The following is a 26,341-nucleotide window of genomic DNA, read 5'->3' as shown; positions in this document are numbered from 1 at the left end:
GTTTTAAAAACATGTTGCATAAACCGATTTCATTGAAAGATTTTATCCGTATGTTTTTATTATATACTGTATGGAGCACACTGAGCTTTTTAGTTCATTCTGTAGTTTTTAACCTTTTTCAGATAGTAGAAGACCGTAAGCTAGCAGATTTGGCATCAGGGAAGATCAACTACTTAATTTGTACGAACGTATATCTCTATATGTTTTTCAGTTGTGTTTGGTGACATGTATTTGCTATCGTTTTGGACTTATTTGTATTACTAATATCTTGTTTTGTATTATAAATAATGTAATATAAGTGTTTTAAATATAAAGAAATCTCTGAATGGGACATGTGCCCGCTTAGATTTGGGTCTAACGTTTAGGCCGGGTCTAGGGGGTTACACAAGCTAAGCCTTGATTGGTTCCCAAGGCTACAAAATGCTACCAAATATTCTTCTTTCTTGGGCACAGGGAACTGAAAATTGACAGTCTTCAGAGGTGTTTACAGATTAGCATGTACAGATCTTAATCCTTCTCATTAATTTAAAGGGTCAATGTTAACATTGATTAGGGTCTAAAAAGTTCTCTTACCCTTAATTTATTCATCTCTTATCATATTAATTTAGTACAAAAATGATTAATTATTGATCATGAGACAGGGTGATGTAGGTGCCAGTGCAGGACCCTCAGCCTTGTAGGACACAGCTGTCTCCCATGCCTTCAATTCAACATGTCTTGTATTATATATTTTCATTGTTTATGTTTAGAATTTGTAATTATTTTTTAATAATTAATTTCAATAAAAATGATTATTTTAATTTAAAATTATAAATATACTAATTTCATTCTTAAATTATTATTCTTATTTTAAATCGAATTTTAAATTTTTAAACATTTTAATTTTATCTTTAAATAATGACCCTTATTCTAAATTAATCATCGAAGTTTTGAATGTTCCAATTTCATTTTAAACTATCGGCATATGCTAATTACATCACTTGTTAATAAAACTGTTAAAAATTCGTTAACTATCATGTAAACATCGATGCGTATTAAGTAATAATATGATGTGGCACAAACGATAATTAATGATGTATAACGTACCTTAAAATTTTTATTTAAAATGAAATTAAAAAGTTATTTATTTTTTTATTTTTCTTCTCTCAAATTATTTATAATTTGTTTATATTCCAAAGTTAAAATATTATTTTATTTAAATCAAACATTAATTATCATTTATGTCACATGATATTATTAAAGAGTACACGTCAGTGTTTATATAATAGTTCATGTTTTTAAATTGTTTTATTAACAACGAACATGAATAGCATATACCGATAACTTGAGATGAATTTAGAACATTCAAAATTTTAAGGGACCGATTTAGAATAAGAGTCCTAGCTTGGAGATAAAATTAAAATGTTCAAAAGTTTGAGAAGCATTTTAAAATGAGAGTCATAATTTATGAATAAAATTGAAACTTTTAAAAGTCTAGATATTAATTTATAATAAAAATGATAATTTGAAAGCCTATGATATAATTAACTCTTTTTATTTTTAATTTTTTTATTTGCATAGAGTTTTTTATGCTACAAATTGGGAGACATTTAGCTCCCATTATTCACCCTTACAAGCAGGCTATTTCTTAATCAATTTAGTTGGCATTGACTTTTGAGTTTTGGGTGAAATTGAATTTAAAATTTGTTTTTGTGTATGGAATAGGGATTTACTTCATTTCAAATCTACTTCCTTGATAGAGGTCTACAATCCAATGGAGAGAAATATTCCTATGACTAATCTTATTTAGGGTAAACTACATGTTTAGTATTTAAATTATCATTTTTAGTATGTTTTAATATTTAAACTTTATTTTTTTCTCATACCATACATAAAGTTTAGTTTAGGTTTCAATTTGGTACTCAGTCGTTAAAAACTTAACAATGATGTTGACTGCCACATTATCATTGAAAAAAATAAAATATGACACATCTGTAGTTCTATTAATTTTTTAACACACAATACTAAATTTAAATTAAATGTTAGGTATGGTTTTGAAAAAAAAAAGTTTGTGTACCAAAATAAAAAAAGTAATAGTTTAGGTAATAATGTGTATTTTGCCCTAGTATTTAATATATTTTTGGGTGACCAAAATGGAACAAAAGTGATAGTTGAGGTATTTAATATGTAGTTTACCCTATAAAAAAATAAAAGCCCCCCATCTGACATTTTTTGGGTATTTGACAAATCATAAATCACTCCCCATCTCACAAAAACCACATCGATGAACAAATCCCAAACTCAAAAGCTTTGCCATCTCTTTTCTCCACAACCTTCCTCCTTGAGCTTTTGTCACACAAAATAAGAAGAAAATGGAGTTTCAAAACCCCAACAACAAATCAAACTCAACCTTAGAAAGTACCCCAAATGGTCAAACTTTAGATTCCCATGAATACTATGATGACAGCACTTGCTCCACACCCTATGTAAGTGCTCCTTCAAGCCCTGGTCGGGCGCCTGGTCCGGGTCCCGGCTCCATCAATGGCTATGGTTGTGGTGGGTTCTATTACAGTGCACCATCCAGTCCTATGCATTTCTCCATCACCTCGGTTGCTTCAAAGGTATCATCAACTCAACCATCTTCTCCTGATAACAACAACTCAGTGGCACTCGGTTTTGAGTTCGAGTTCTCTGCGAGATACGGGTCTTCTTCATCACGGTCGGGTCAAACAGGATCCATGAGCTCGGCTGATGAGCTTTTCTTGAATGGGAAGATCAGACCTATGAAGCTGTCCACTCATTTGGAAAGGCCACAAGCCTTGGCTCCTTTGATGGATATTCAACATGAAGAAGAAGAAGAAGAAGAAGATGATGATAATAAAGAAAGAGGTAGAGATCTGAGGTTGAGGGTTAAGTCGTTAAGTTTAAGGAGAAGGACAAGATCCATGTCCCCTTTGAGAAACAATAATGCCACTTTTGGTCTCACCATTGATGACCAAACTCAAAGCTTGGAGTACAAGAAAGCCGACATCAACGAAACAAGTGCTGCTTCTTCAAGGTCTTCTTCAGCAGGAAGAAGCTCAAAGAGATGGATTTTTCTCAAAGATTTCTTGAGGAGCAAGAGTGAAGGAACTGGAAGAAGCAACAACAAGTTCTGGTCAACCATTTCATTCTCTCAAGCAACAAAAGAAAAGAAACCAGCAGAGAATCAAAGAAGCAATAAGATCAACAATAAGCCTGTCAATGGGGTAATGAAAAGGAGGGTGGTTCCACCATCTCCACATGAGCTGCATTACACTGCAAATAGAGCACAAGCCGAAGAAATGAGGAAGAAGACCTTTTTGCCTTACAGGCAAGGCCTACTTGGGTGCTTGGGGTTCAGTTCAAAAGGCTATGGCGCCATGAATGGCTTCTGTAGAGCTTTGAACCCTGTTTCCTCAAGGTAAATATTAGAGGTACCATATGTATAGAAGACTATTCATAAGTTTATTTTTACAGTTAGATTCTATAATGTTATGAACTTGTTGAACCAAATGGGTATGTTGTGCCGGTGTTGAGAAATCAATGAGAACAGTATACTTAGCCATTATTGATGTATTTATAAGATTTTAAAAGGTCATCGCAATAATATCACACACGTGGTCGAGTTATGGAGTTAATAAAAGGTGAGCCCAAAGCAGCACCAGCACATGAGGATGGCCCCTCAATCTTAATGAAAAACTCTGGATCTTTTTGTTTGTTTCTTCTTGGTTCATCCGTGTGAGTCACATGCACATGAATATATATATATATATATATATATATATATATATATATATATATATATATATATTTTTGTCAAAAAGATAAGGATTTGTTGGGATTTTGTAAAGATATGCAATGACATCAACCTTGCTCCTAACTTTACTTGATTTTTGCCTCAAAATACATTGCCTACAAAGTAGAGGGATGAAGTTTGTGATTAGGCCAAAACAAAACACATGGTTAGAAAAATGCTTGTGAGCAATGGGGGCATGTAGTCTTAGTAGATGTTGACATAAAGGTTGTATCATGAGACATGGACATATAAGAAGTTAAGATTATATGAGACTTGGACTTTGATTTTGACAGTGTTTCCAATGCCAAACAAAGGGATTAATATCCTTTTTTGGCATCATCTATCTGGGTTTTTCCTCTGTATCTTGTGATCCTCATGTAACTCCATTTGCTTTTAGGGAAAAAGGAATTGAAAACTCCAAGAAAGCACATGAACAAGATTCTTCTGCCTTTTCCAATGATAAAACATTATGTCCCTCATATAATTGGTTTTATGGATAAGCTTAGTCTGAGCCCACAACCCAGAGCTCTTGTTTGAACAGAGAGAATGCGGAATCAAAATTATTAGGGGCAAATGGTGGCACAATCACATCAACCAAAGTGCCCTTGGGCACCGACTATGACAAATAGTGGGACGGGCTTTTTCATACAGTCCCCGAGTAGCAATGGAGGAGGAGCCATTTGTGACCCACATAATTCATTCCTCTGGGACTTCATTACTCCCTTCTGACAAACCTGGCCCAAATTCATCAGAATTCCCGGATGGCTCGGTCTTCTGTCTCTCTTTGAGTCCTGGTTCTGAGCATGGTTGTAAAAAAGGTCACATCAACTTGAGCGTTTGTGCAACTGAAGTGATTCTATACCCTTTGTATAATGGGAAGATATTGAAAAAGATGACCATCACTTAATTAACATGCAAGGATTCTTTGAGGAAAATGTGAAACCAGATATCTCCAAGGAAAATCATCATGCTGTGGTGAAAACACCAAAGAAGGAAAACTAGCATCTCATATAGAACTGATTTTTGTAGTTTTGAAAATGTTATTAATGAAATATATATATATATATTGAGATTGTTCTTATTCTATTTCAGGTATAGTAGGTAGCTCTCTATTAACCGGTTTCCTAGGTATGGTGGCTCCCATCTTCGTCGGATCTGTCGATGCGAAAGGATTCGGCGGCATCGTAAGAACATGCAAGTCTCCTTCTAACATCTGAACCACGTCTTTCATCGAAGGACGATCGACGGGGTACCATTGAATGCACCAAAGTCCAACGATTGTGAGTTTCTTTGCTGTCTCTGTTTGTTCTTCATCTTCAATTCTGATCCCCAGCTCCTCTCCTTTATCCAAACAATTATAAGCCCATTCCGGGAAGTATACCTGACTCGTATTCTCCACTGTATCATCGATGTTCTTTCTCCCTCCGACCATCTCCAGCAATAGCATTCCGAAACTATAAACATCGGACTTATACGAGACATTTCCGAAGTTGCGAGACAGTACCTCGGGTGCGATATAGCCCATGGTTCCTCTCGCAGTTGTCATCGAGATGGAACTTTGATCCTTGGAACACAATTTAGCAAGGCCAAAATCAGATATCTTGGGGGTGAAGTTATGATCCAACAGGATATTGTGAGGTTTTATGTCGAAATGGAGGATTCGTTGCTCGCAACCTTGATGGAGGTACTCGATACCTTTGGCTACACCGAGAGCAATATCATGAAGCCTCTCCCAACTAAGGGATCGATCCTTTCCCCTGGCTGCAAATATAAACTTCTCTAATGACTCGTTCGGTAGGTATTCATAAACGAGAGCTCGATCGTATCCATCGGCACAAAACCCGACCAGACGTGCCACGTTCACGTGGTGGATTCTTCCCATTGAACCCACTTCATTGATGAATTCTTCACCATTTCCCTTGAAGTTATTGAGTACCTTGACAGCAACCAAAATATCAGTGGAAAGTCTGCCTTTGAAGACAGTTCCATAACCTCCTTGTCCAAGTTTGTCCTTGAAATGATTAGTTATCCTTTTAACATCAGCAAAGGAGTATCTCGAGGGTTTAAACGCTCTGTAATCTTCCAAAAACATTTCAATCTTGAGTAAACCTTCTTTCTTCTTCTTTTCTGAGTAATATCTCCAGCCGACTGCAATGAAAATCATTGCAAGAATCAAAGAACCTAAGACAATACCTGCAAACCATACGTTAATCATGTGTTAGATCATGCTTTATCATCTGTCTTAACAAACTGAAGTCAAAAGGAAAATCCAACTTACCAGCAATCATCAGCCTTTCTCGTACACCTGCGAAACATTTAAAATCATTCAGCTTGATACATGGGAAATTGAGCAAAAGGGCTCACCATAACATTTAAGCTTCTCTTTCAAGTAAACTGAAAACATACTTATACGGTGCTTGGGGATATAGAAACACTCGGTTTGATCCTCTGTGCTATTGGTCTTCAGTCTACATCCCTTGCCTTGAGCTTCACAATCACCACAATCTGGTTTATTCCATTTTAATCGAAAACGGAAAAAGTATGGAGAAATCGGTGCCGAGATGTTGCCAATCATGCTGCAATTTAACAAGTTATCCAAATATGCATAGCCATCAGAACGAAAAGCTATAATTTGAGAGGCAGAGGTGCTTAAGCAATCGACTCTATTTCCTTTATACAAAGCTTCATCTTGGCTTGAACAGTTTAGCAAGGTGTAGGATGCAGCCGGTTCGATTTCGTCCACGAATGGAAAAGTAGATAAATTGAGATCCAAAAGCTGTCGCCAGAGGCAACGACTGGGATCGTACAAGTTGATCCACCGAGCATCATAATCGATGCGCTTCACCAACAGCTTCATCGAACGAGGAAGCTTCAGCAGGGTCTGTTTGTTTTCGGAGCACGAAAGTTGAAACCCGGGATGAGGATAGCCACAGTGGGGTGGCTGCTGGTCTTGTAATCGGAATGGGAACCGGACGGGTGGCTCGTGGTTGTTGCACCGCCGCTCGTGGCAGTCGTCTTGTATCGAGACAGCACCTGCAACATTGACAGTTAAGACAAGGCAGAATAATGAGTAAAATACCATTGGTATTAGAAACTCGTGAGCCCCTGAAGTGAAACGTTCCATTGATATCGGTGGTTCAGTTCTTCAGAGTAAAATACCAATAGCAATGCTTTGTGTCGGTTAAGAGGAGGATTAACAACATATTTAAACTATAATTTTAAAGACATATTATAAAAAAAATTATTATAGTTAAAACAAACATATTTAAATGTATGCTTTGATTCATCAGCTTCCCGGAAGTTACCTTTTTCGTTTTCAACATCAAAATCATTAACAAGTTCTTAAACCGGTGAGTAGACAGTCAACAAAGACTTTAAATTACAACTTTCCTAGCCGGCCAGTGGGTTGCCGTGAAGGGATCCATTAGCCGTCCAGTCGCAGTCGAGTGTGTCAGCTTTTCCAAGCATTGACCGACTTATATTAACCCTTTTTTCCACTTTTTCTTTATTAGTTTGTTGATTTTTCAAATGTAGATATTTCCTTCTTTCAGTTACAGCCATATAATAAATGAATAATTGACGGTGAAGATTAAATAACATCCCATTGTTTATTTCCCCAACGGAGCTCCACCGGAACTTCATGATGTTAAGATTTAAACATCTCTTGTTTAGCTTCTTGGTACTCACTTTATCTTTATCCCCGGATGTTTCTGACGCTAGACCAGGCCGAAGCAACCAGTGCGGCCCTTCTATGTGTGGAAACGTTGAAATCAGGAGGCCTTTTCGACTAAAAGGTCAACCTCACAAGTGCGGTCACAAAAGTATTGAACTTGAGTGCATGAGAAACCGAATCAGTCTGCCCATGAAATATGGGAAATTTTATGTCCTAGACATCTCTTATGTTAACAAAACGCTTCGACTCGTGGATGCGAGTCTGGTCGACGTTAACTGCTCGATTCCTCACAGTTCCTTCGTAACGAACAATTATCTTGTAGACATGATAAGTTGGTATCCAAGTCACATCATGTATCTCGTGAATTGCACGACAAAGATGAACTCTTCAGTTTATGTTGATGCTTCTCGTTGCCGAGCCAATAGCTCTTCCTCGCCATGGACCTACTTCTACTTTTCGGGCGCCTATTCAAACATATCCGATTTCCACCAGTCGTGCAGATTTGTAGCCCAGTTCCCGTTCATGCTTTCTAATATCAGTGGCTTATCCACTTTTGATATTTACAGAAACCTGTTGAAAGGCGTCGAGGTGTCATGGTATAAACTCGACTTTTGGCCTTCAAACCCGATTCTCAAAGTGTGAGTTTTCTAGGATTCGTTCTTTAGATTCTTTCATATATTTTCACGGTCTTGTTAATGGATTCGTTGGTTTTTTGGGGTGTTCTAGATTGCTAAAGTTGGCGATAAATCTGGTAACTCTAATTATTGCATATATACAAAACGATCTGGCCTTTATTCTTCCGGGAAACTTCAGCCAATATGTTTCCTATGGAAAAGGTTAGTTTTTAGATTTGATAATGTATTTTGTTTTAATGGGTTTACCTTTGCTTTACGCTCTGTATTCAAGTATGCAATTATTGTTCAATTTGTGTTTTTACAGGAGGCTACCTTATTTGTCTTGCAATATCAGGTAATTCTCACTTTCCCAACATTTTACTAAGCATATATATATGGTTCAACGATAAAAATTTGTGTATGTGATTTTCATGGGGAAACAGGCATACTATTAGCAAGAACTTTGCTGGGAATATTTTGTTTGATTGCACTTGTTACACACAAGTGTAGGAGAAGACATTTATCAATGGATGACACCATTGAAAACTTTCTTCAAAGTCAAAATAATTTCATGCCTATTCGATATTCTTACCATGAAATAAAAAGAATGACAGAAGGTTTCAAAGTAAAATTAGGCCAAGGAGGGTTCGGTTCTGTGTTCAAAGGAAAGCTTCGTAGTGGTCGGTTTGTTGCAGTAAAAATGCTAGGCAAATCCAAAGCAAATGGAGAAGATTTCATCAGTGAAGTTGCGACAATCGGAAGGATTCATCACATGAACGTAGTGCAACTCATTGGATTCTGTGTAGAGGGATCGAAACAAGCTCTTGTATATGATTTCATGGTGAATGGATCTTTAGACAAAATCATATTTTCAAAGGAAACTTGCAGTTTAAATTGGCCAAACCTGCTGGAGATTGCACTCGGTGTGGCTCGAGGGATCGACTACTTGCACAAAGGATGCCAAATGCAGATTCTACATTTCGACATAAAACCACACAACATTCTTCTGGATGAAAACTTTGTCCCTAAAGTATCTGATTTTGGGCTTGCAAAACTATATTCAGTGGACGACAGTATCATCTCTCTCACAGCAGCTCGTGGTACATTAGGATACATTGCTCCTGAGTTGTTCTACAAAAACATTGGGGGCATCTCATACAAAGCTGATGTTTATAGTTTCGGGATGTTATTAATGGAGATGGTGGGAAGAAGAAAGAATCTGAATGTATCGGTTGAACATCTGAGTCAAATTTATTTTCCATCATGGATATATGATCGATTTGATCAAGGGGAGAGCATGGGGTTAGGAGATGTGACTGAAGTTGATGAACAGATTGCGAGGAAAATGATCATGGCTGCATTCTGGTGCATACAAATGATACCCCTTAACCGTCCTTCGATGAACAAAGTGTTGGAAATGCTTGAAAATGGAGTTGAGCAGCTTGAGTTGCCTCCCAAACCTTTTCTGTTTTCTCTCCAAATGTCGACTGAAGATCATACTGAGAATAACGCCATGGATGAGGCAACAACGTCGAAATGTTCTGTCGACCTGTAACTGTAATGTTTTATTGTATTAAGTATACGTATATGTATATGTAATCTTTGATAAGGTATGTTAATTTTCAAAATCTCTTTATCACTTTGGATTAGGAATATGTAATTTCGAAGGTATGTTATTTTTTTCCATGACTTGTAAAGTTTATCTAGTGACTTGATTGTAAAAAAGATAATAATTAAGTGGTCACAAGTATAGTTTATCTTAAATTTAACAAAATATTAGGGCATTAGCTTCATAGTAACATGTATCCAAAAAGGAAACGTAGAGCTAAACCCAAAAGCAGGGAGATGATGATGGAAGAGGAAGAAGAAGAAGAAGACATTATCAGCAGCTCACCGGACGGTGTTCTGGCTCACATTCTGTCCTTTTTGGAACTAAGGGATGTTTTCAGAACCCGTCTTTTATCAAAACGATGGGAAAAGGTATGGACTTTGACTCAGAATATCACCTTGTATTTGAATCAGTCCATGGGAGAAGACTTCATCGACTTCACCAACAAGGTTTTAACCGGCCATTACAGAACAGTGCCTGTAAAAAGCTTCTACCTTTCATATTCATGGGTTATGCACGTTTCATCAGTGATAAAACCTGAAAACCCTCATTGAACCATCAGCATCCGATTGTATCAGAAACCGGAGGTTTTTTGTTATTTCACCTTCATTGAATATTCTAAGATGGAAACGTCGAGTACAATATGAAGGCTCTTGTAGTTTTTATGTTGTTGAAGCACCAAAGCTTGAATATCTCGATATTATGGAACATTCTCTTCTGGGTTTTAGCATGAGTGCTTCACCATTTTTTAACTTCTGCTGTTACACATATTCGTTCACCTTTGCGCTGTTCCAGCCCCATATCACTCATGGAGCTTTTCCAAAGCATCTCCATTGCTCAAAGACTTGAATTTTCCACTCTACGTACATCTGTAAGTTCTTAAACTTTTCCCATTGATGAACATATCTATACTGACGACTCGGGGAAAAAATTAAATTTTTCAACTTGATTTGACACTAAAAAACTCTATTCGACTTCTAATTTCATAAACTCGTCTTAAATAGAACTCAAATAATTTAAAATTTGTAGGAATTTGTGGACTGACTTTTAAGTAAGAGTCATGTCCCTCAACTCTATGCATGATATATGTTATAATATGTTTAAATTGAAATCAATTAGTACCATAATATTATAAATATTCACAATTAAATTTAAACAAGAGAAAATAACTTCAGTGACCGAAGATGCCTTATAATATACGATTTTAACCAATTTTTTTTGGATTTGCGAAAATGACCAACAAATTCGCAATGCGAACACCCATTTCACAACACAGTTTCTAAATTTGCAACGCGAATTTCCCATATTCGCAACTCAATTTTGAAATTCGCAACTCGAATTTCTTTTCCGCAACGCGATTTTCCAAATTCGCAACGCGAATATGTAAATCGCAACGCGAATTTGTAATTCGCAACACAAAAATCAAATTCGCAACATGTAAGTCAAATTCGCAAAGCGTGTTTATTTTCGCAATGCGAATTTTATTTTCAAATTCGAAACACAATATTAATTTCGCAACACAAATGTAAACAGTATAATCGCAACTCATAACCTAAAATCCTAAATCACAACTCAGTCCCATCTCCATCTCTCAATCTCTACGGCGACATCCGTCCCCATCTCCGGCGACATCCGTCTCCATATCCGGCGTCCCCCCTCTATCTCCATCTCTCAGAGCCACCCTCTCACAACCATTCACGGCCACAAATAGAAAATCAACCACCGATGGTTAGTTTTTTTAATTATTTTTATTTTGATTTTTTTGTATTATTATTAGATTTTTCATATTTAAATTGATGATAAATTTACTGGTAATTTCAATATATAGATTAACCATTTCACTTAGATTGCTTATTAAATACATTCGGTTGCTGCCAATACTGCTAAACTGTTTAGTCTTTAACCCTGTGAAGTTAGTATTTTGGTTGAAGTAATGCAATTCATTCAAGTTTCAATTTGCAGAAGAATAGTTTTTGAAACTTAAATTCGCAACACGAAAATGAAATTCGCAACGCGATTCCATTGTCGTGTTGCGAATTTAAGTTTAAAAAACTACTCTTCTTCTGCAAATTGAAACTTGAATGAATTACATTACTTCAACCAAAAAACAAAGACAAATACTAACTTCACAGTGTTGCGAATTTAAGTTTCAAGAATAAACTACTACTCTTTATGTTGTCCTTGAACCTGCACTAAACCTATATGTTGTCCTTTTAAATGTTTATATAAGTGCTTACTTCTGGAATGTTATCTGATGCATTTTGTGAACTATGATAGAATAATGACTTGGGTGAATACCGTGCTAGTTTGAAACATATTTGGCTATATTTTCCCTATTTAATATCATGTTTGTTTATAGTGTATAATTTGTAGTTTTTGGTATATCTAACTTGGTATGTTTATTGTTTTTGTTAGGAATTTTTTCGGCTTCATTGACTTTAAGGAATAAATTAAGCCTAGTCACTACAATTGTGTCGACACTTATACCTATACAAAGAAATTTATTTGAGAAAACTTGTTTCGGGCCATGGCTGAAAGTACAACATCCAGATGGAGATGCTATGTTGACCCATTTGTTTCTTCAGACCATGACTAACGATCTACCCGAGAGGATACAACGTGGTGATGAAGAGATATGGTTTCATTTTCCACCGGCGTATACTTGTTTTGGGCGGGAGGAGTTTTGCCTAATCACTGGTCTACATTTCGGATGACACGATGAAGTAGGTCGGTACACTAGTCATATCACCCGCCCATCATGGTTATTTCGGGATTTTCTTGAGCTAGCAAAGGCGAAGCCCAGTTTACACGTCGACGATTTGAAAAGATTACTTCTTAAAGATGGTTTTACTCGGATGGATGACCTTGATGTTGTCCGAGTATGCCTTTTATTACTTTTGAATGCCGGCTTTATAGGCAAAGAGGGCAGACAACCTATTTTTGAGGATTTAATATTATTGGTAGAGGACCTAGATGCATGGAATGTGTTTCCGTGGGGTTCATATCTATGGAAAGCTACCTGGAAAAAGTTATCGCCTGCCTTTGAGGACCGTCGTAGTTTGCGTGACCATGGTTCCAAATACACTTTGGTAGGCTTTATTTGGACCTTTAAGGTAAGAATTTCTATATAATGTTTCTAAAATTATAATTAATTATTTAACAATTACTAAAATTAATGTTTGTGTATTATATTGTTTGTAGATTTGGATATTTGAGGCATTTCCCAGCATGCGAACATATGCCATAAAAAATTCAAATGATATTCCTAGGGCTATTACCTGGAAGAGGATTCGGCTATTGGATTGGGAATATTTACTACCATATACGATGATGAATGATGTAAGTTAACACAAATACTACCATATATAAACAAGTTATTACTAGTAGACGTTTGACTTTTTTGTTTAATTGATTTGTTGTTTAATTTCAATCTGCATTATGTTGAAGGTACACTTTCGCATTGCGAATTTGAAAATCGCAACGTGAATTTGACTTTTGCGTTGCGAATTCAAGGAAAACACCTTCAAAAAGATAACAGACAACAATCTGATAAGTGATAACAACTGAACAGATCATAGCAATGTTCAAACTCAAGTTACTAATGCATGTCTAACTGAAAATGTATGCATTCACACATAAAATACACATAATACAACGTTTGCATTTAAAAATCACCTAAGTTAATAAGTCCCAAAAGGTGAAGCCGGTTGTGATTGGGATTTTGATTTTGATTGCGATTTTGATTTCCTTTTTCTTGGCACCATATGAGCTTTGGATTTTGATGAGGATCCATATTTTAGTAGAGGAAAAGATGATTGTGATGGCATTGGTGATCCACAGGTCAACCTTGTATGACCACTTTCCTTGCATCGACTACATGTCGATATCCTCTTCTCTTCACCCTTAGACGGTATACGATCGTGATTTTTTGGTCGGCCATGTAGCCTGCTGTCAATGACTGGTGGCAAAACTGTTTGTAAGTCATCTGGTATGTCCCACTCAGAAGGATGTGGAATAGGGTAGACAATCTCGGCATAAGTCTGTCGATATACTTCTATAGTGTAGCAATCCATAGCGTATGCGCTTGAATCATCTTAGTTTAGATGAAGAGCAACTTTTATAACATGACCACACAGATAACCAGATGTTTGCCATTTCATACAACTACACGTCTTTGCATTTAGATCGACAAGCGCATTTAAGTTATTATCCAATACTTCAAACAAAGTGTTTGAACTTGGTTCAACTCTCCATGACGTTGACTTCATAACACGTTTCGTTATATTTTTTTCAGTCCATGGTGTAACACGACGTTCCAATGTTCCTGTAAATTTAAATAAATAATACTTAGTAAAATATATTAAATATGATAAGTTACGAATTTAAAGAAATAATACCTGCATGGTTTCTTTTCTTGTAGTACCACTGTTGAATAGAGGCTCGAAAAAACTCCATTAACATAGTAATGGGTAATTTTCGGGAATGATGACTTAGAGCGTTGATTGATTCTGCACTATTAGACGTCATGAAACCATATCTTGCTCCAAGTTGATGTACTCTTTACCATCTTTCAATCCTGACATCTTCTAGTGTTTGAGCACATTGAGGTAAAACACGTCTTAAACAATTTATATGCTTATTAAAATCCACTTCCCGATAAGCTTTTATAGCCTTCCAGTATGTCCATTTGTTATTTTTTATACTAGCAGACCTTGATTTTAGATTTCTGTACAAATGAACACCACAAAGTCCATGAAAAACATCTGGGAAACACCTTCTAACAGCGTTGTCAATTGAGTTTGGCCTATCGGATATGATTGTCAGATTGCTAATAGGACCTATGTAATCCCTAAGATGCCCCATAAACCATGTCCATGAATCAGAGGTTTCAAATTTGCCAACCCCGTAAGCTATTGGCAGTATCCCATTGTTAGCATCCATGGCTACTGCTAATAAGTTTACTCCAAGGTATCGACCTTTCAAATGTGCTCCGTCAACTATAATAACTGGGCTCATGCAAGTAATAAAAGAACGAATCTACAAAATAATATACACAAGAAATATAATCATTTAAATGTGAAATGCATGTAACTAACAAAAATGAGTCAACAAAATTATATTGATTTACTAACCGCAGCACCAATGGCGATAAACAGCAACTCAAAGCATCCATCTCTATCTGTTTTGATATGAGTTACCGACCCAGGATTTTTCAGATTTAAATTGTGATAATAAGCCGGAAGTTGGGCAAACGATGCTTCTGGCGACCCCCTCAACAATTCCAAGGCATAACATTTGGCTTTCCAAGCTTGAGAATATGAGATACTAATCTTGAACCGAGCATTCATGTCAGTCATAATTTCATGTCCCCGATATACCCTGCCATTTAAAAACATTAACTCAGCCAGAAAACCACTCAATACCTTTTTGTTTGCCTGTCTATGGTGAGGAAAAACTTGGGTTCTTGAACATGTATGTTTATCAATAAAAGTCCTAACTTGAAAATTTTTGCAATCTTTTATCCTTTTTGCAATCATACGCCACGTACAGTTTTTGTCAATCATACACTTTGTTTCGAAACGATCTTTGCTTGATTTGTTAACTTTTAGTTGATAGCCATCTTCCACACATTTCGTATACAAAGCTATCTTCAAGTCTTCCTTTGTATCAAAACAATCATCTTTCTTGATACGAATAACTTTTGTGTAACAATCAATTGCTATCTTTACCAACTCTTCTTCCGGTATCTGAAGTAATTCTGGCATATTCCAATTATACTCCCGTGATATTTTCTTCTTTTTATTTTCTTTGGGGACTTCTTCTTCTTCCTCCTCCTCATTATCATTAACAACATCTTCCTCGGCAGCGGCTGTTTCATCATCAAAATTCTGGTATTGACCAATATCAAAATCATTAAACGCAGTATCTGTTTCTTCTTCTGAAACATCATCAAAATCCAAGTATTGACCAAGATCAAAGTCCGGGTATTGACTAAGATCAAATTTCGAATACTGACTAGTACTCACAATTTTTTCTGTTGGCTCATCATCGTCTAACTGGTTAATACGAAAACCGGAATTTGGTGATGAAAGTTGATTGAGATTTGGATTAGGGAAAGGTTGTGGGTTTTGAGATTGTGTTCGATATTGGAAATGTGGTGAAACAAAATTTTCTTGGTTATGAAATTGTGGTGGAACCATTAAATTTTGAGGTTGATAACAACGTTGTACATTATGAGCACCATAAACTGGGGTTGAAGAACTTAGTTGATTACTACCCGCTACTGACCCAACTTCACTACTTCTAGGTTCAACAACATACATGGTAACATCATCTTGCGAAACACTAATGTAAGCAATGAATCGTTCAACATCTTCATTGTCGGTTAACAAATAAACTTTACATTTTCTCTGATAAGATAGCCTAAATCCACTTAGAGGCTCTAAATTCAATTTCTTTGCAACACGTAACATTAGAGTTTCATAAGTTAACTTTTTTAATAACAATTTTAGTTGAAGATTCATGGGTAAAGGCATATATTGTAAAACACCATGAACATTCTCCCATGACCCTCCAAAACACAAATCTATCCAAACATGATCAACATTAGATGATTTCATTCTACAAATTGTAAATTAATTTACTAAACAAACGAGCTATAAACTAGATATCATCACTAACTTAGAGAAAAACATACCTTTATTAAGTTGATAGTTGATAATTTGGGAGAGAAATCATTGAAAAATTATATAAAAATAAAATTATGTAAAAAAAAAATAGAGATGGGGAAGGATGTCGTTGGATATAGGAAAGGATGTCGCCGAATAGAGTGATAGATGGAGATGAAATGAGTTGTGATTTAAGGATTTAGGTTATGAGTTACTGCTGCTGCGTAGTTTATATACCCAAAACATTTGTGTTTCGAAAATAAAAGCTGTTGCGAAATTAAAATTCATGTTGCGAATTCAAAAATTGAGTTGCGAAAACAAAATTCGTGTTGCGATTTAGAAAATCTTGTTGCGAAAAGGAAACTTGTGTTGCAAAAAAGAAATTCGCGTTGCGAATTCAGAAATAGAGTTGTGAATTTGAAATTTCGCGTTGCGAATTTTGAAATCGCGTTGAGAATTTGGAAAATCGTGTTGCGAATTTGGAAAATCGTGTTGCGAGAAAGAAATTCACGTTGCGATTGTAGAAACTGAGTTGCGAATTTGGGAAATTCGCGTTGCGAATTTGGTTATTGTGTTGCGAAATTGGAGTTCACGTTGCGAATTTGTTGGTCATTTTCGCAAATCCAAAAAAAGTTGGTTAAAATCGTATATTATAAGGCATTTTCGGTCACTGAAGTTATTTTCTCTTTAAACAAATACTAGACTCGAAGAAATTTCAAATAAAGTTTAAGTTATAAGATATGACTCATCAACTTGACTAACTCTACTCGACTCAATCGAATACTTACCTCTACTGGTCGTACATGATACAAATATCATTACTAATTTAATCTATGGGGGTGTTGCATATTGTTAAGGAAGAGCTTGATAATTTACCTGAGTTATGCAATTTGAATCATTTGAAGATAGGCGTTTTCTTTCTTCCATTCTTCAATATTCACCTCATTTGAAACATTTAATCTTTTATGAGGTTAAGTTTATTTTGAGGATTTCATGATCACTTTGAATAGGTATTTTTCCCTTTTGTTTTAGTATAACCATTGGTATCCAATCTATTAATCAATTAATTCGATATACTATTTGATATATTTTCCCTTGCAATTTTGCCCATCATCGGGTCACTTATTCTATGTACCATTGACCTGGATGTAAAGTCAAAAACATGGGGCGACTAAATTGATTTCAACATGGGGCGATTAATTGTTGAAAAACAAATGCAAAGTGGAGTGGTTTTTCAACAAAAGGGGCACCAAATTCGGTGCCCCAATTTTTTATTAAAAATATAATAGGGTTAATTAAATTTTAGTCCCTGTATACTTTAGGATATTTACAAGATTAGTCCTTAAGCTTCAACTATAAATACCCTAGCCCATTTAGATTCAAAATCATCCCAAATCGTTTCTCTCCCAATACTAGAGAGTTTTCTTGTGAGTAGTGAGTGTTTTGTAAACACCTGTAAATTTTTCTCTCTTAGTAAAAGATCTGCATCAGTCCGGAGAGGTAGACATAATTGGTTGAACTCCGTTATCAATTTCGGGTATTATTTTTCCGTTTTTATTTCGCATTCTCACTAATCTGGTTATAGGGAAATTACTTGTATTCTGTTTATTTCCCAACAACTGATATCAAAACTTTTGGTTGTGAAGTTTGTCAAATTTTTTGTGAGGTTACTATTCATTACTATTCACGTGAATAGTGAATTTCGTGAATAGTAAAATTTTTGTCGGCAATACGAATTTGTCGACGGAGGTGTTCTAATACACGGTGGTTCACAAGAATTGTCAGAAATGATCCAAACGAAGCCAGATTCGAGTGGGAGCGATGGCTGCAGACGAAGGGAAGGTGAAATTTGAAAAGTTTGATGGTGCGAACTTTGGCTTTTGGAAGATGTATATTGAGGATTTTCTGTACCAGAAAAATCTATATCAACCTCTCTCAGGAAAGCAACCAGAGGGCATGAAGAATGAAGACTGGGCTCTTCTCGACAGACAAGCCCTCGGAGTTATCCGACTGACGTTATCCCGCAATGTTGCTTTCAACATAGCAAAGGAAAAGACCACGACGGTCTTATGGTGACTCTCTCCAGTTTGTATGATGAGAAGCCATCGGCCTCAAACAAAGTTCATTTAATGAGGCGATTATTTAATTTGTGGATGGCGGAAGGGGCATCAATGGCTTAACACCTAAATGAACTCAACACAATCACAACTCAGTTGAGTTTTGTGGAAATTGAATTTGATGATGAAGTTCGAGCTTTACTTCTCTTATCATCTCTACCAGACAGTTGGAATGTTACTGTTACAATAGTTAGCAGCTCATCGGGAAACAGTAAATTGAAATTCGACGATGTTCAGGATCTAGTATTGAGCGAAGAAATTTGACGGAGAAAATCGGGCGAAGCATCAACCTCCTCAGCCTTGCACACGGAGTTTAAAGGGAGAATTTCAGAAAGAAATTCAAATCGTGGTAGATCCAAATCCAGAAAGGGAAAATCAAGAATGGGAAAGAAAGATTTTACCTGTTATAATTATGGCAAGAAGGGTCACTTTAAAAGAGATTGTCGAGTAATGAAGAAAGATACCAGCGCACAGGAATCTGCTAACATGACAGAGGATACATGTGATGCCATGATTCTAAGCGTCAACAGTCCGATTGAATCATCGATCTTAGATTCAGAGGCATCTTTCCACTCCACCCCATGCCAAGAAATCATGGAGAACTATATCAGTGGTGATTTTGGGAGGGTTCATCTAGCTGATGATGAAACCTTGAAGATCGTCGGAAAAGGAGACATCCGATTAAAGTTGCCAAACCAGACCACCTGGACGCTGAAAGGAGTGAGACATATTTTTTGCCTCAAAAGAAATCTGATTTTTGTTGGACAGTTTGACGGAGAAGGATACAGTACAACCTTTTCAGGCTGTGAATGAAAGATTACCAAAGGAGCACTCGTCATTACTCGTGGTAAGAATACTGGTACTCTCTATGTAACCTCAAACTTAGAGAATATCATTGCTGCAATAGATGCTGATGAAAAATCAAACCTATGGCACCAAAGGCTTGGTCATATGAGCGAGAAAGGGATGAAGACACTCTTGTCAAAAGAGAAGCTGTCAGATCTAAAGAATGTAGATGTCGGACTATGCAAGGATTGCATCTTTAGCAAACAAAAGAAAGTCAGTTTTGCAAAGATTTGCAAGACACCCAAGGTAGAAAAGTTAGAGTTGGTTCATACTGATGTATGGGGACCATCTCCAGTTCCATCTCTTGCAGGCTCACTATATTATGTCACCTTCATCGATGATTCAACAAGGAAAGTGTGGGTTTATTTTCTGAAGAAGAAATCAGAAGTATTTGATACCTTCAGAAAATGGAAGGCCGTGGTGGAAAATGAGACTGGTTTGAAAGTCAAGCGGTTGAGGTCTGACAATAGAGGAGAGTACAGAAACAGTAGATTCAGAGATTTCTGCGCAAACAATGGGATCAAAATGGAGACAACAGTTCCCATGACACCGCAGTAGAATGGCGTAGCAGAGTGCATGAACAGAACTTTACGTGCCAGAAGTATGAGGATACATGTCGACTTGCCCAAAATGCTATGGGCTGAAGCTATCAACACTGCAACTTACCTGATCAACCATAGGCCCTCAATTCCTTTGGATGGCAGAATACCAGAGGAAGTTTGGAGCAAGAAAGAAATAAACATTTCACACTTACGAGTGTTTGGTTGTATTTCTTATGTACACATAGACTCTGCTGAAAGAAGTAAACTTGATGCTAAATCCAATAAATGTGCCTTTGTTGGTTATGGCGGTGATGAGTTTGGTTACCGGTTTTGGGACTACGAAAATCGGAAGATCATCATAAGCAGAGATGTCATTTTCAATGAGAATGTGATGTACAAAGACAGGTCAACCATAGAATCAAGTAGCTCAAATACCGAAGCTAAAACAAAGGAATTTGCTAAGTTCAAGGAGATTTCTGGAAATGATGTTCAGATAAGTCCTAAAACAGTTCAAGAAGAACCAGACACACCAGAACTAAGACGCTCCTCCAGAATTCCTAAACCAACCCATCGTTATTCGCTTTCTTTGCACTACTTGTTGCTGACTGACAATGGTGAACCAAAGTGCTATGATGAAGAAATACAGGTGGAGGATTCAGTCAAGTGGAAGTCTTCCATGAAAGATGAGATGGACTCGCTTATGTCAAATCAGACATGGGAATTAGCTGAATTACCACCAGACAAGAAAGCGCTCTATAACAAGTGGATTTACAGGATCAAAGAAGAGCACGATGGGAGCAAACGCTACAAAACAAGATTGGATTTATTGTAAATATTTTTATTTCGCATGTTTCCAATCATTATTGTTTTAATATAAAAATGAAAAATTTCATTGTGCGGAAAATCTACGAAGACATCTCCCGACTATAAGGGATGGTGTCTTTTCGAGGACTTTTCGCATAAACGTTTGTTTTGTATTAAATAATTATCTTTGTTCCACAGTTATTTATTTTGATTATTTTCAACTCATTTTACTTTTTTTTATCTTTACGAAAATTGCGAAATGATTTCTTTTATGAGGGGAATCTATGGGAAAGTCTCCTAACTGTAAAGGAAGTGCTTTCCCGAAGATTGTTCACACAAAAATACATTCGTAATACAAAAATTGACACTTTTTAAATAAATTTGAATGAATAATATGATCATAATATAAATATATTTTCAGGTTTGTAATTCTCAATATTTAAACAATATATAATCGTTTAGGTACCAAAATTTAGGTGTTGTGGGGGTGCTAACCATTCCCCACACGTAACCGACTTTCGAATTTTTAAAAATGAATCTTTGGTAAAACGCATACCATTTTTTTATCATTTAAGGTTTCCAACATACCTAACTTAATGGTTGGCGGCGACTCCAAAATTAAACAGTTTTTCCAAATCATATTTCATCACATTCTCCAAAATTAAATTTTTTAAGTCTAACGGATTCCCCTGCATAAATGTTATGACAGCTTGGTGACTCTGCTGGGAATTATCAAAATAAAATGAATTAAAAATATAATATTAAAAAATAATTTTTAAAAAAAAATCAATGTTGAAATGAAAATAATTCAAGTGTCTAATATGTTTTATTTTCATAATTGAGTCATTAATTTATATTCTTTTACTAACATCACACATTAATAAAAATTTAATGAGTTCATGCTAGTGAACCTTTAAATGTGTGTCATCCCCTTAAACAATGTATCCCTTAAAACAACAGTTGTTTATAAGAATTCATTAATTATTCATTCAATCTACGTATCATACACATATTAAAATATAGATTTATAAAAATTTTATACTCGATATATATATTACCTCAACATATCTAAGAATAACTTTGAAGTTCAATTAAATTTAAAAACGTATTCAACACAAAAAGATTGATTAAATAATGATAAAATCAAGAGACGAGACGAGACAAAATTTATTGACACTATTTTTCATTATTATTATTATTGAAGAAAAAATGTATTTTATTATCTTATTTCCAGAATTAAAAAAAATATTAAAAAGAAAGAAAAAAAATAATTATTTGAAGAAAATTATAAGTGTGAAAGGCACGTGATTTTTTTTATGGTCATAGGACTTAATTTTTTAAAAGACAGAAAATGAAAATGATTGGCTAATTAAATTTTATATTTTTTCTAACAAACAAAACACAGTTACTTAATATTCTGTGGCATTTTTACACAAAAATAACCCTAAAGAAATTAATTACTTGTCAGGTACAGTTTTAGAAAATTTTACATATTTAACACCTATCCCAGAAAGGCGCGGATAATGATTCGCGCCTTACCCGAACTGACGTCACATCAGGGAAAGATGTGAATCATCCGTGCCTTGTCAGAAAGGATGTTATATCATTAAAATTTTCTAAATCGATACCTGACCGATAATTAATTCATGTCAGGGTGATTTTTGGATTAAAACGTCCTACATAATTCATTCCTCTAGGACTTCATTACTCCCTTGTGACAAACCTGGCTCAAATTCATCAGAATTACCAGATGGTTCGGTCTTCTGTCTCTCTTTGAGTCGTGGTTCTTACCATGGTTGTTAAAAAGGTCACATCAACTTAAGCATTTGTGCAACAGAAATGTTTTTATGCCCTTTGTATAATGGGAAGGTATTGAAAAAGATGACCATCACTTCATTAACAAGCAAGGATTCTTTGAGGAAAATGTGAAACCAGATATCTCCAAGGAAAATCATCATGCTGTGGTGAAAACACCAAAGAAGGAAAACTAGCATCTCATATAGAACTGATATTTGTAGTTTTGAAAATGTTATTAATGATATATATATATATATATTTGAGATTGTTCTTATTCTATTTCAGGTATAGCATGTAGCTATATATTAACTGGCTTCCTAGGTGTGGTGGCTCTCATCGTCGACGGATCTGTCGATGCGAAAGGATTCGGTGGCATCGTAAGAACATCCAAGTCTCCTTCTAACATCTTAACCATGTCTTCCATCGAAGGACGATCGACGGGGTACCATTGAATGCACTAAAGTCCAACGATTGTGAGTTTCTTTGCTATCTCTGTTTGTTCTTCATCTTCAATCCTGATCCCCAACTCCTCTCCTTTATCCAAACAATTATAAGCCCATTCCGGGAAGTACACTTGACTCGTATTCTCCACTGTATCATCGATGTTCTTTATCCCTCCGACCATCTCCAGCAATAGCATTCCGAAACTATAAACATCGGACTTATACGAGACATTTCCGAAGTTGAGAGATAATACCTCGGGTGCGATATAACCCATGGTTCCTCTCACAGTTATCATCGAGATGGCACTTTGATCCTTGGAACACAATTTAGCAAGGCCAAAATCAGATATCTTCAGGGTGAAGTTATGATCCAACAGGATATTGTGAGGTTTGATGTCGAAATGGAGGATTCGTTGCTCGCAACCTTGATGGAGGTACTCGATACCTTTGGCTACACCGAGAGCAATATCATGAAGCCTCTCCCAACTAAGGGATCGATCCTTTCCCCTGGCTGCAAATATAAACTTCTATAATGACTCATTCGGTAGGTATTTGTAAACGAGAGCTTGATCGTATCCATCGGCACAAAACCCGACCAGACGAGTCACGTTCACGTGGTGGATTCTTCCCATTGAACCCACTTCATCGATAAATTCCTCACCATTTCATCGGACAACTAGTGCGGTTTCTCTTGTACTCAAGTTCAAAACTTTTGTCACCGCACTTGCGAGGTTGACCTTTTAGTCGAAAAGGCCATCTGATTTCAACGTTTCCACACATAGAACGGCCGCACTGGTTGCTTCGGCCTGGTCTAGCGTCAGAAACATCCGGGGATAAAGATAAAGTGAGGACCAAGAAGCTAAACAAGAGATGTTTGAGTCTTGACATTGTCATAACCATTTTTTACAAAAATAATTAAATATTATTTTATAAAACAGTTATGACTATTTATTTTTCAAAAATTAATGATTTGAAATTAATTTGAAAAACGCTTTGATTTTGGAGTCACCACCAACCATTAAGTTAGGTAAGTTGGAAACCTTAAACGTAAAAAATGGTCTACATTACCAAAGATTCGTTTTTAAGAGTTCCGGAGTCAGTTACATGTGGGGAAGGGTGAGCAGCCCCACAACGCCCAAATTTTGGTACCCAAACGATTATATATTGTTTAAATATTGAGAATTACAAACTCAAAAATATATTTAAATTACGATCCTTTTATTCATTCGAATTTATTTAAAAAAGTGTAAACTTTCGGATAACAAATGATCTTTTGTGTGAACAATCTTCGGGAATGCACTTCCTTTGCAGTTAGGAGACTTTCCCATAGATTATCCTCACAAAAATGTCATTTCGTAAATTTTTGCAAAGATAAAATAAAATAAAACAAAATAAAAGTGCAAAAGCGGTGAAAATTACTCGAAATAATGAAACGTAGAACAAAGAAAAATATCGAATATAAAATACACATTTATGCGAAAAATCCTCGAAAAGACACCTGCCCTTGCAGTCGGGAGATGTCTTCGTAGATTTTCTTCATAATAAAATTTCTCATTTACATAAAAATACAAAATATGTAAAACAAATACATATATATAAAGGGTTCAATCATAAACAAGAAAATAGTACATATCCGATTACAAACAACAAAACATACCCACATTCTATAATGTTGGGGACCAAAATCGGAAAACATAAACTTGAAGGACCAAAATAGAAAAAACAAAAACTCAAAGGTCTAGTATAGAAAAAACAGAAGTTTAAAGGATTAAACTGGTATTAACAAAAATTGGAAGGACCTAATAAATAAATATAAACAAATCAGAGTCCCAATAATCAATTTAAAATAAATAAAGGGACAAAAATAAAAATAACCCATAGATAATATACATGACTGAAATGAAATAAACAGAAACATAAATGATCAAACAGTAACTAAACCAAATACAAAAAGTGACTAAAATAAGATATTTACAAATGTCATGGCCATATTTAAATATTAACAAAAATACATAACATATAAAATCAGTGACTAAAATGAAACAAGCATAAATCACAAGAACAAATTAAAAAATAAACTAACATATCACGATATACAATCTGATGACTTAAATACAAATATTGAAAATTAAAGGCTCGAAACAAAATAAAGTAATATTTCATTCAAAGATCAATGTACAAGAATTCAAAGATACATGGACCTAAACGGGGATTTACCCCAAATATAAAAACACACTGAGTGAGTTTACAAAGCCACAGAGATTAAAGCTGAAATTACTCTTTTACATTAACAAACATGCATGGGAGATTATAAAGCTACAAGGACCATCCCAGAAGTTAACCCTAAAACTTTGAAAAACACGGAGATGGGGAGTCAAAATTGCGTCGTTTTGATCACACTATTTATGCCCCAAAATGGGCTTGTCTACCCACTTCCTTCCCCATTTCTCAATTGCTTCAAAAAAAAGGAGAGAGAGAGTTATAAAACTCTCTTAACTCCCCTCGTCAGCGTCAACCACGGCAGCTCACGGTGGCAACCGTGGCAGTGCACGACGGCCGGAGTAAACCCAAACCCTCAAAACCTTCCTTTCTTAACCCCCAACCCGATTCCTAACTCACTTTTCCCTAAAACTTCTCCTAGAATCCAAAATCTAGGTTTACACCTTTCGGGAAAACGAAGATCCGGTGACCTCTTTTCGCCTCCGACAAACATGGTATTTGGTAAGACTTCTCTTCTCTTCCCTTTCTCTTTATTTTTATTTCTTTGAAACCCTCAATCTCTGTGTTTGGTTTTTTTTTCTTTTTTTTTTCTTTCAAAAATAGTTTTCTCTGATTATCTCTCTCGTTGTTTTTTTAAACCCCTTTGTTTTCTCTTTTATTTTTTTCACAAAACCCCCCGAATGGTCTCCTCTTCCCTCTACCTTTTTCTTTTATGTTGCATGCTTGATATGATTTCTTGTTGCTGCCCGAGGAGATGAGGTAGTGGCAGAACTTAAATCTCTTTTGGGATATCTTTGGTACTTGTCTTCATTTTTTTATTTTTCTCTGACTTGGATTGATTTGGGGTCACTGTGGATGATGGATTGAGTGGGAATCATCGACGGCGGCTCGATGGCTCGGCAGCGGCTCATACGTCGGTGGGAGCAAAAGTGTCAAGCGGTGGCTAAGCTGATGGCTTGATATATTAGGGTTAACCCTAATCTGGAAATACATCTTGGACCGTTAATTGGCATCAGATCCAATGATGGAAAGCTGGAGGTGGCTAGGGCTTGAGATGAAAACACTAACGGGTTTGAGTGTGGTGTTCGGTCGGTTCGGGTCTAGTCTGAATCAGTTATGGGAATGAACCAGGTTGTAGCTGGGTTTCTGCTTGTAATTGGGTCTGAATAGGCCTGAAAATTTGTAGACAAAATAATAAAATAATAATAATAA

The 26,341-nt window shown here is 35.9% G+C and overlaps 3 protein-coding genes, 1 long non-coding RNA gene and 1 pseudogene across 5 annotated transcripts; 3 read left to right on the top strand and 2 right to left on the bottom strand.

Moving 5' to 3' along the window:
• The first annotated feature begins 2,274 nt into the window (after window positions 1-2,274).
• LOC120167377 lies at window positions 2,275-3,595 on the top strand. 2 transcript variants are annotated; one of them, XM_039176411.1, is made up of 2 exons: window positions 2,275-2,842; window positions 2,873-3,595. In XM_039176411.1, the coding sequence occupies exons 1-2, from the start codon at window positions 2,352-2,354 to the stop codon at window positions 3,423-3,425; spliced, it is 1,044 nt and encodes a 347-aa protein (XP_039032342.1). In that variant the 5' UTR covers window positions 2,275-2,351; the 3' UTR covers window positions 3,426-3,595. The 2 variants fall into 2 exon arrangements, with proteins under 2 accessions (XP_039032342.1, XP_039032341.1); XM_039176410.1 differs by having other exon boundaries at window positions 2,275-3,595.
• Window positions 3,596-4,871: 1,276 nt separating this feature from the next.
• LOC120167376 (rust resistance kinase Lr10-like) lies at window positions 4,872-6,966 on the bottom strand. Its single transcript, XM_039176409.1, has 3 exons — window positions 6,203-6,966; window positions 6,075-6,101; window positions 4,872-5,989 (listed from the first exon to the last, which is right to left on the bottom strand). The coding sequence occupies exons 1-3, from the start codon at window positions 6,918-6,920 to the stop codon at window positions 4,875-4,877; spliced, it is 1,860 nt and encodes a 619-aa protein (XP_039032340.1). The 5' UTR covers window positions 6,921-6,966; the 3' UTR covers window positions 4,872-4,874.
• A 468-nt stretch (window positions 6,967-7,434) lies between these two features.
• LOC120167318 (rust resistance kinase Lr10-like) lies at window positions 7,435-9,653 on the top strand. The gene is made up of 4 exons (XM_039176375.1): window positions 7,435-8,107; window positions 8,196-8,305; window positions 8,409-8,438; window positions 8,527-9,653. The coding sequence occupies exons 1-4, from the start codon at window positions 7,437-7,439 to the stop codon at window positions 9,636-9,638; spliced, it is 1,923 nt and encodes a 640-aa protein (XP_039032306.1). The 5' UTR covers window positions 7,435-7,436; the 3' UTR covers window positions 9,639-9,653.
• A 13,111-nt stretch (window positions 9,654-22,764) lies between these two features.
• On the bottom strand, window positions 22,765-23,574 carry LOC120167317 (annotated as a pseudogene).
• A 1,748-nt stretch (window positions 23,575-25,322) lies between these two features.
• On the top strand, window positions 25,323-26,341 carry LOC120167407. The gene is made up of 2 exons (XR_005520039.1): window positions 25,323-25,630; window positions 25,998-26,341. It is a non-coding gene; the product is annotated as an uncharacterized LOC120167407 (long non-coding RNA).

This window comes from Hibiscus syriacus, unplaced genomic scaffold, assembly GCF_006381635.1.
Source record: "Hibiscus syriacus cultivar Baekdansim isolate YM2019G1 unplaced genomic scaffold, ASM638163v2 tig00111671_pilon, whole genome shotgun sequence".
In the NCBI taxonomy this organism is placed as follows: domain Eukaryota; kingdom Viridiplantae; phylum Streptophyta; class Magnoliopsida; order Malvales; family Malvaceae; genus Hibiscus; species Hibiscus syriacus.
Note: the sequence above shows the minus strand (reverse complement) of the source record. Positions and strands in the feature narration are given on the sequence as shown.

Coding starts and splice junctions, on each gene's coding strand:
- LOC120167318 (XM_039176375.1), top strand. CDS start 7,437: ATGATGTTAAGATTTAAACATCTCTTGTTTAGCTTCTTGGTACTCACT. Junction 8,108..8,195: donor TCAAACCCGATTCTCAAAGT/GTGAGTTTTCTA, acceptor GGGGTGTTCTAG/ATTGCTAAAGTTGGCGATAA. Junction 8,439..8,526: donor TATTTGTCTTGCAATATCAG/GTAATTCTCACT, acceptor ATGGGGAAACAG/GCATACTATTAGCAAGAACT.
- LOC120167377 (XM_039176410.1), top strand. CDS start 2,352: ATGGAGTTTCAAAACCCCAACAACAAATCAAACTCAACCTTAGAAAGT.
- LOC120167376 (XM_039176409.1), bottom strand. CDS start 6,920: ATGGAACGTTTCACTTCAGGGGCTCACGAGTTTCTAATACCAATGGTA. Junction 6,102..6,202: donor TATCCCCAAGCACCGTATAA/GTATGTTTTCAG, acceptor AATGTTTCGCAG/GTGTACGAGAAAGGCTGATG. Junction 5,990..6,074: donor AGAAAGGCTGATGATTGCTG/GTAAGTTGGATT, acceptor TATGGTTTGCAG/GTATTGTCTTAGGTTCTTTG.